Source organism: Gavialis gangeticus, unplaced genomic scaffold, assembly GCF_001723915.1.
Source record: "Gavialis gangeticus isolate Ggan-Ray unplaced genomic scaffold, GavGan_comp1, whole genome shotgun sequence".
In the NCBI taxonomy this organism is placed as follows: Eukaryota; Metazoa; Chordata; order Crocodylia; family Gavialidae; genus Gavialis; species Gavialis gangeticus.
Genome location: NW_017729022.1, coordinates 168,223,199 through 168,232,856, shown reverse-complemented (window position 1 = coordinate 168,232,856; position 9,658 = coordinate 168,223,199). Strand labels below are relative to the sequence as shown.

The 9,658-nt window shown below is 41.1% G+C and overlaps 1 protein-coding gene across 1 annotated transcript in view; it reads right to left on the bottom strand.

Moving 5' to 3' along the window:
* The window catches only part of LYPLAL1 (lysophospholipase like 1), an 87,441-nt gene extending 77,991 nt beyond the window's left edge, over positions 1-9,450 (bottom strand). The window contains exons 1-2 of the mRNA XM_019516467.1: positions 9,341-9,450; positions 5,042-5,141 (exon numbers count right to left, since the gene is read on the bottom strand). Of these exons, the coding sequence (XP_019372012.1) occupies positions 5,042-5,141; positions 9,341-9,425 (185 nt within the window). The 5' untranslated portion in view covers positions 9,426-9,450. The remainder of the gene's footprint in view (positions 1-5,041; positions 5,142-9,340) is intronic.
* Between the last annotated feature and the right edge of the window lie 208 nt (positions 9,451-9,658).

The window sequence follows — 9,658 nt, the reverse complement described above, 5'->3', positions numbered from 1 at the left end:
CTGCCAGCACAAACTGAAGGTTTGTAAAACTAAAAAAGTAGCAGTACTATAGACCTACTGAAAGGATGGGTAAGCTAGCTCTTTCAAGCTGTACTAAACTTACATTTTTAGGGCAAGTACATTACAGAAGAGTATGGTAACAAAAACAAAACATATCATCTTGATTTTTTCCTACAGGATTCTCTAGACAATTTGTCCTCCCTCTTACAGCCTAGTTTAAAAAAAGTCTATAAAACTGATATAATCTCTTTATCAGTCATACTATTTTGCTCTAGATGTTTGCCTTGTATTGTTCTTCAGTGACCTTATATTTTAAAAGTTAAGCAGAATGAAAATAGTTAAAGAACTCTTCCCAAGTGTGATCTCTAGTTGCTCCAAAGTAATTGCATTAGGGACAGCATTAAGACCAGACAGTTCTTCCAGTAGATAGAAATACAGCTCATTTGTTTCAGTATCTGGCATAAAAATTCACACACACACACACACATTCAGATCAACTTTACAAACTCTAGCCAACACAGCGATGTCAGTCAGTAGTGCAAAGAGGTATTATCCTTAATTAATATGGTACAACTTATTTCATTCAGGGCAGGCATATATAACATAACTTATACTGGCAAAAGCACAGAAGCTGTATCCTTGTCAAAAGCAAACTGCTGGGACAGTATGCCTGCAAAGAGCTTCTTGTATATACCAGGCTTGATAGGCATGCTTTACTTCTGAAGTTTTTCCTTGCTTTTAATCCCTAGAGTCAAAAGCTACAGCCAGGGCTGGTGTATTGCTGTACCTCCATGGAACTGCACTGATGTTACTGGAGTTCCAGGCAAACACAGAAGTCCAAATGCATCCTATCAACTGGAGGACTGGGGTCATGGTGACCATATTTAAGGTACCCAAATTCTTATTTTTAGAGGTGCCAAGCACCTGAACTGGTGCTAGAGTGTTTACTACTTTGAAAAAAATCAGGCCAGATCCTTAGGTGCCTTATATTAATGGAGTAATCTAACAGTTGTTACTCCAATTTAGAAGTGTTGGGCTCTGTTTTTTTTTCCTTTGGAAAGAGGAGAAAGAAACCATTACCAATGGCACAAAGTGTATAACATGCTTCAGGATTTAAACACCAAACTACCTTTGACTGAGTCAGCAAGGGCTTTTTGTTATTTATATTTCAATCAGTAAAGCATATCTTTACAAACTTAGTTTGTATATTGCTCCAAATGGAGGCAAGCATTACTGTACTTAAGTGCATCTGTTTTATTTCATTGTGTCAGTTAATGGTGCTTATCACGAACAGAGGGCTGTAAAGCAATATTCCATAATGTACTTCCAACTTGCAGGACAAAGACAAATACAGCACAGGTATTTTGCTTTCAGAAAGGGGTGGGGGGGAAGCACTACAGAAAATTTTGCTAAATGGAACAGAGTTTAATCAAATCATGCACGATCTCAATTTGCTTTAGAAGAAAATAAACTCTTACTATAGAGTACAAACTACTGATTCAGATTTTTTAATTACAATGTAGTATATTTCACTGCATGCTGTCCTCATGTTTCCTACAGCACACTTTGGCTAGGGACAGACATTACACATAAATTGGTTTAAGTGATCAGAAACTGGTTTAAACCTGTAACAGAACAGATGTTCAATGCACATACACCAATCTGAAAATGGCTGAAACTGGTTTAAGATAAATCTGGTTAAACATAGCATCAGATTTAACTGATTTGGGTCAAACTGGTTTATGCAATGTCTGTCCCAGACCCCTTCCTGGTTTAAGCTAAATCAGACTCCCCCAGCATCCTGGCATGCGCTCTGGGCTGGACAGGGCTCTCTGCTCCACAGCAAGGCTGGCCCCTCCCCCATTATCCCTGGCTGCAACTCTGGCAAGACTGCAGGCTTCCCCCTCCTCTCTCCATCACCACTCCCTGCTAAGCAGGAATTCCCCCCTCCCCTCTGCCTTGTGGAGAGGTGTCTGTATATTAGCTAGCAGACCACATGCTGGCTACAGTCCCTGAATCAACAGGTAACTGGTAATCTCCCTCTGTTGTTTTCTTAATGGGGTAATAAACACCGTGTTAGAGGGTGATAAACACTTATCAATTCCCTGCTGGGCTAATAATAGCATCCTGCCTGGGCCTGGCCATACCCCCCTCAGCTCAGTACTGTGCAAGGGAAGGGAGGGATGCTCTAGCGCATCCCAGCTTATAGCCTAAGCCACTGCAGGCATGTGCTGGCATTTCTGGGATGTCTCACAGTTACAAAGTGATCCAGCCTAGCCAAGTTAGCCTAGCCAGTCTCAGGCTTTTTGAACGTCTGTCCCTAGCCTTCATAATTTAATCATTGTACACTGCATGTAAATGTTAAGTTAATTATGTGAGATTGTGACTTGGACACTTGAAGTGAAACGTGAAACTCTAGCAGGCAAGCAGATGTGGCCAGAGGCATTTTGGTGGCTAGAATATAGGCAGGAAGAAAGGCTGTACAGGAAAAGCATGGGGAAAATTATTAATGACCTTTACTTCATTCCTCCAACATCTAATACTGGTAGTCAACAGACTACTGCCAAGAGATAGGACATGGAGTCCTGTAGGGCCCATAAAGATTTGCTGGTAATCCTAGCTAATCCATAGCTGTGGTCAACGGAGCAGTAGGTTTATTATTTGAATAAAATCAGCCCTCAAACACAGCAGAGCTACAAAACCATCTCCTTAAATTCCTTCACAAAACACACATTTCTTCCCAAAGGTTTTCACCAATGCCTTGGACAAGTTTTCTGCTTCATGACTTTAAGGTTGTTCCTTCATCCACAAAGTGTGCATTAATTATTTTGCTTGCATGTAAATTAGCATGCAAACTCCAGCAGCCTGGGGCTATTTCCTTAAACATGGGAAGTGCCACACAATGCCCACTGCTTGTTACTTATGCCTTCTAGAAGCTTCTGAATCAGCAAAAATGCCTCGAACATACATTTTGACAGTCCACATAAGATATTGCAAGCAACCCCCAATCATAAACCTGAACACTTAAATTGGTATGTCGAGTGAGGGTAATAAGGGAACTTAAAATCCAGTGACTCCAATGGAAGTACTTTCCTGAATCCTGATCTTAGGCCCCAAAACAAATACCCAGATTTCCAGAAATAAATTAAAAATCTCTGATTAATTAAGCCATACAGGCAGTCCTCGACTTACAATGTTTCGCACTTGCAGCATTTATAAATTTATACCCTGTTTCAACTTTTTGATGTCAGTTTCGACTTTACAATGCTTGATCCGATGCAATACCATACCAGCGAACAAGTTTGCTGCGTTGCTCGTTTCCCTGGAGAACATCTGTCCAAACTTCCTTGGACACTTTCTTTAAGAAAGCAGACAAGCCTCCAGAAAGCCCTGCAGCCAAGACTCCAGAGAAGATTCCAGCCAAGAGCCTTTCAAAAAGTCCAGCAAAGTCACCTCAAAGAAATCGTTCCAAATCAATATCATTGCTATTTACAATATATATACATTAATGTAGCTATGTTACTCATCTATATTTGATTGAGTACAAAATTCTGGGGTATTTTTAGTGAAAATAGGGTATCGGGCCTTGGTTCAGGAACCAACCCATTTGTAACATCGTTTCTTATAAGCAAATTGGTTCCGAGTTACAACGTTTTGACTTAAGACGCAGTTTTCAGGAATCAATTGTGTTGTAAGTCTGAGGACTGCCTGTACTAGGGTTTGGTATTTGACCAGGCAAATAAAGTTTGGTCAATTGACCAGTCAATCATCAGTCAAAAATTGTAAAAAATTTCCAATAGGTGCAAACAACACAGAAAAAGCATAATTTTTCCATTAGGATGTGTGTTAAAAACAATTAAAAATCATATTTCTGTCAAGAAAAATCACCAAAAAACGTAGTTTTTTTAAAATTGCTATAATCTCTGACAGGTCAAAAATGCAGTCAATTGACCAGTCAAATGACAATGTTTGACCATTCAATTGATCAACTTGCCATACCTTTGAATAGCTAAAGATGGGTTAAGGCATCTCTAAGTCAGTGATTCTCAACCACTGTGTTGTAGGATTTTTGATGTGGAAACACTTATGCTATTCACAAGATAAACCCAGAGATATCAAATAGGAATCAGTGCCAAAAAGATTTCTGACCTGTTGTAGTCTTCATGAGTTGTTTAAAGCAGAAGAATTCCTCCATTATTTTTCTCTGGTCAAGAAGTGAGTGAAAGCTAGGAGCTGGCATTTTCCAAAAGGTGCCTCAAGTCTAAAAAGCTTGAGAATCACTGTTTTAAATAATCAAGTCTGAAAACGTTAGACCTAGCCTGTAAATAGCCTGGGCCCACTATTTCGTGTATAGCACAAAGCACACTGTGGCACCTTACTAAATCAATAACAATAATGGGACATGCCCCAGAAGACTTCTATGAGAATGAAGTTGGGCTTCATTTTTTGATTCTGGTCCAACTATTCTAAACTTTAAAACAAAAGCAAACTTGTGATTGATATTTTTAATTTCTAGGCCTGTTTCTAATAGTAGAAGATCATCTTTAATTTGTTTCTAATTACATGTTTATTTTATAAATAACACTCCTACCAGAAGTGTTAGAAACAGAACCAAATTTTGATAGTACAGAAACCAAAATATTTGATAAACTCTGATAACAGATTTACAAAACCACTGTAGGTACAGAGGTGACCTGCTGTATGAATTTATACTACTGTTAAAAAGCACACCCCAGAAGATATTTTTTCTATCTATAGTAATTAGATAAAGAAATCAATGAAAAATGGTTTAAATACAAATTGGAGGAGAGCAGTTTACATAAAAACCTCATGCATTTAATTACAAGGTAAGGTTCTGGCACTGAGCATAGTTGAGCTCCAATTCTTACAAGAAAAATAAACAAAAAGAACAGTGTCAGGAAAACAGAAGGAAAGACTCTGCATTATCTGTACTCAGAGACATGACTGCATTTTCAGAACAATGATTCTGTCAAAGGAATAAAGGAATTTAGTCCTAGTATTAAAATAAGTAGAACAATACCTGGCAGGAGCTGTGGGATAAATGACTTTTATATGTTGGAAAGCCAGATCCTGACTCAAAACTTGCTTTATCCATGCTCTTACTCCTTGGCCTGTATCACCTGTGCAAGATATAAACATAAAATAAGTGACATTTTATGTATTTATATAGGGTGCCATACAACGTCAAAAATACTGATGTTAGAAATTCACAGCAATTACAAACCACAGAATCAATCCTGCCAGTTAGTGATTAACTTCTGGAAATACTCAGCACCTTCACTTCCCCTTTTACATAAGGAGATACTCAATACCTTCCAGGATCGTATTCTTAAAGGGGCTATCTAGTAACACTTTCAACTGCCACCGACTTCTCACATGGCCCCCAAAACCTTGCACCAATTATAAAGTAGACGATTAGCCATTGATAATAGCATGACAGACTGAACATCTACTGTAAATGTGTTCTTTCCCCCCACAGTGGAAAAAACCCGAAACAAACTAAAATCCTGCATTGTCTTTGAAAATTGGATTTTTTTTTCACAGAATCATTAAGATTCATAAACAAGACTGAACTGTCCACATTTCATAAGGTTGGAAGGGACCTCAGGAGGTCATCCAGTCTAACCCCCTTGCTCAAAGCCTGACCATTCCCAGCTAGATCATCCTAGCCAAGGCTTTGTCTAGCCGGGTCTTAAAAACCTCCAAGGATGCAGATTCTCCAACCTGTCTGGGTAATCAATTCCACTGTTTTACTACCCTTGTAGTGAGAAGGTTTTTTCAAATACATAACCTAAACTTCCCCTGCTGGAACTTGAGACCATTGCTCCTTGTTCTATTATCTCCCTTTTTAATTACATTAACATACCTCCAAATTTACTTGAGATTCATAAAAAAACTCACGCCAATTCATTAGTTGTTAAGAACAGGAACAGGTTTCAGCCAAACATCAGATCCAAACACCCTTGAATTTCTAACAAGCCGGACATCAAATTGTGTATAGATCCAAGCATTAATACCTATAGTTATCACAGAGTGTTCAAAATCCTGAATCCCACAGTCCAATGCATAAGAACTGACTAAGATGTGGATCAGAAATCTACATCCAATAGCAACCTGCAGCTGGATTCATGTGATCCTGTGTGTGCACACTTTACAAACATGAGCTCGCATCCCTTTCTGAGCTTCTCTTCACTGTACTCAAAGTATAACTTAACTGCTAACCACGCACAAAAATCTCCAGGTCATATTAAGTGGTTCTTTAAACTTGTGCTCAACTTAGATTTGAGTGTGAGTTATGCTCAAACTGGTAATGCAGCAGGGGCTACAGTTAACTCATCTACTGCTAATCCAATCACTCTATAGAGCTCTGGTGCTGTTTTAATCCCAGCTTCTTCCAGATGCTTGAACTTGAACTGCCAGCCCAAGTTAATACCCAAGCTACCTTGTCTTTATTGCTCTTTTAGCCTTGGCTAGCCAACCTGAGTTAAAAATGCAAACACACCTAGAATGTATCACTGTCACTCAAGCTAGCCTAAAATGAATGCAGTCACTTGCACATACCAACCCAAGATAACTGCTGCAGTGAATACAAGCTCTTAGAAAAGGTTTTCTATTGCTTTAGTTGCCAAAGGAAATCCTGAAATATTATTTACAAAATAAAATGCATACAAGTCCAAGCTACAAATACTTTCTCATATGCTTTGCTTACATGAGTAGCTTTACTGGAATCAGCAGCCTTATTCACAGGTGTCAAGTTGAGTATGCTTATAAACGTTTGCAGGACTGTGACCCACACTAGGTGTTTACATGCATTCTCTGAAATCCAGGAAACATCAGTAGGAACACATACTGCTCAGGAAGCTAGTTTTTCAGTGAACAGCTTTCAGAAGACTCATTTTAGCTAAGAAATATGATTGACTCTTGCAAATAGATTGCTTATCATGGTTCTGGCTTCATTACCAAAGCTGATATTGGAAGGCAACTAGTTACTTACATACACACACGTGATGTTCCAAAAAAGCAAATATGCATAAAAAAAAAATCTAAAATGCAAGCCTTTTCTATTCAAGTTTAGCACTACTAATAAGGAAAAAAAGAGTGCTCAGGAGCACAACTAAAACATGGATAATTCAGTCTTGTTTATGTATTTCAAAATCAGTACCCAAAACAAACTGTGGCAATGTCTGCCACCTGGGCTTTTTTTGTTTATTTGCTTTGTTTTGTTGGGGCCCGGAGGTTCTCCTTCAGTTCAAACTATAGTTTTAATTTCACTTTCAACCATGGAAGACTAAATTTCTGCCGTCTACGTACAAACATACAGAGATGAGGACCTGAGTCTCCAAAATTATTAGTGAGGACCTGATTTATCGCCACTGCTTTTTCTTGCTGAACTCCCACAATTGCCTAGTACTTTACTCAAGTACTGAAAGTCTTTTACTGGAACTTCCTCATTATTTCCCATTCCATGGGGGGCAGGGGAGGAGGTGGTGTTCAGGCTCTTCTTGCTGCAGTTAACCTGTGACAATCATTAAGAGGAAAACCAGTTCACAGAACTGCCACTTTGCTGCTGCTCTACATCATAACTGCTGAACAGAGGGCAGCAATGCAGCCTACGGTGCCAGCCCACATTAAGAGACCTGTGGCTACCCCTACATAAGAACCTAGCCTACAGACTTGTTAAACAAAAGCAGATAAAAAGAGTGCTCCAACTTTCTCTTACAGCTGTATTGCAAATATCATGAATAGTTACATTAAACATGAAAAATTGTAGAGTACTTGTGGAAAACTGTAGTGTATACTTGTAGACTCAACCACTGACCATGATCCAACTCTCACAAAATCAAAGTTATTTCCTCAAGTATTAAAGTATTAGTCTTAATAACAGATGATGAAGACACCTCTTCAACTCTGCTTTATTTTAATCTTTTGAACTCAAAACAATTTTGACAATCCTGGTTTAAGAAAAACAAATGTAAATGGCATTGCAAAAATAAAGATGCAATGAAATTAATAGGAAGCCTCTTAATGTTTTTTGTCAACTCAAACATAAAAGTCAGGATTGAAAATATATATAGCAAGAATAATATCAATATTGGAAGGGTCCAAGTTGAAGGCTGATACGTATTTGTGGGCAGAACAAAATGGATGCCTACTGGTTTGTTTCAGCAAACACCTGTGGACACCTTTAGCTAAAATTAAGAGAGGAGTCAAGTTAAAGATAACATCAGAAGGGTTATTTTTTTAACCCATCATTGTTACAAGTAACATAAAGATTAATATCTTTAAAGGAGAAAAAAAGTGTTTCTCAATTTGGTCACCTGGTGAAAATAATTACCTGCAATTTAGGTACGGCCAATTTGTTTTACTTACATAATCAGTGAGGACATGGAGGTGGGATTTTCAAAGGCACCCAAGTGATACAGCAGCACAAGTCCTACTGACTTCGTTACTTTCAACAGAGCTAAGATCCTTCAAGCTGTGGTCCACACAAGGCACTCATGAAAGCAGTGCCTGCATGACTACAGTTGTCCCTGTGCCCAGGACCTTGTCTAGGCTAGAATAAAAGTAGCAACCTTAGCATACAATAGCTTTCAGGTGCTAATCTCTGAAAGGCCCAGCATGGACAAAGAACATTGCTTTAAATGGATGCCAAACTCCACTCCTCCAAAAATTCCTGCCCAGGCACATGCATCAAAGGGCTGGGTGACCCTCATACATATGCCATGATCCAGGATGATCGGCTGCTGCCACAAACTGGGCAGAGAAAAGATGAGAAGGAGCCTCAACTTTAACTCAGCGGTCCTCAAACTTAAGGCTAACCAGGGGTCCTTGAGTCTAAGACAGCCCTCCAAAAACTCCTGCTCTTAGCTTTTGCTTGATTTTTTGAGCACAGAAAAATAACCGGGCCCCATTTCCACTGCAGAGAACCCAGCAGGACTGCAACAGGGCCTGAGGCCTTCAGTGCTACAGCTTCCTATTTGAAACCCCAGAGTTTACCTTGCCACTTGTCTTCGTGCCCCCGGCAGAGCGAATACCGTGCCACACCCCAGAAAGGAGCTCGGGGCACCCCAGGGCCTGGTCACAAGTCCCAGCCACACCTCTGACTAGCCTGGGCCTGGTCGGGCTAGGATTCACAGAGGGCAACTGGGCAGGGGGCACAAAGCTGGCATCAGGGGCGCTGCTTCAGATGCACCCCAGGGAGGGCACCTGGCTGTCCCACAGGGCTGCAGCACGTGCCTTTCCCCCAAGCCACAGCGCCCCACCCCTGCAATGCAGTGCAGTCCCCCGCCCCCGCAGCAAGCCCGGGGGGAGCATGCACCTGAGCCGTGCAGAAAGATCACGGAGGCCGTGTGCCGGCCCGCGGGGGACGCCACACTCCGCCACAGCGAGCCGCACGCCGCCATGCCCACCCCGCGCCCGCCTCCTCTCCTCTCCTCTCCTGCCCTGTCCCGCGTGCCCCTGCGCGCCGAGGGGCTACAGGCGGCCCAGCCTGCGCTCCGCCCTGCGGCGCATGCGCCAGAGCCACAAGAAGCCGCCCGCTTCCTCTTCCTGTTCCACGTCCCGCAGCGCTGGAGGCGTGTGTTTCCGCAGCCTCTGCCCGCAGCTGGCGCGGTCTTGTCAGGCAGCAGGGTTATCC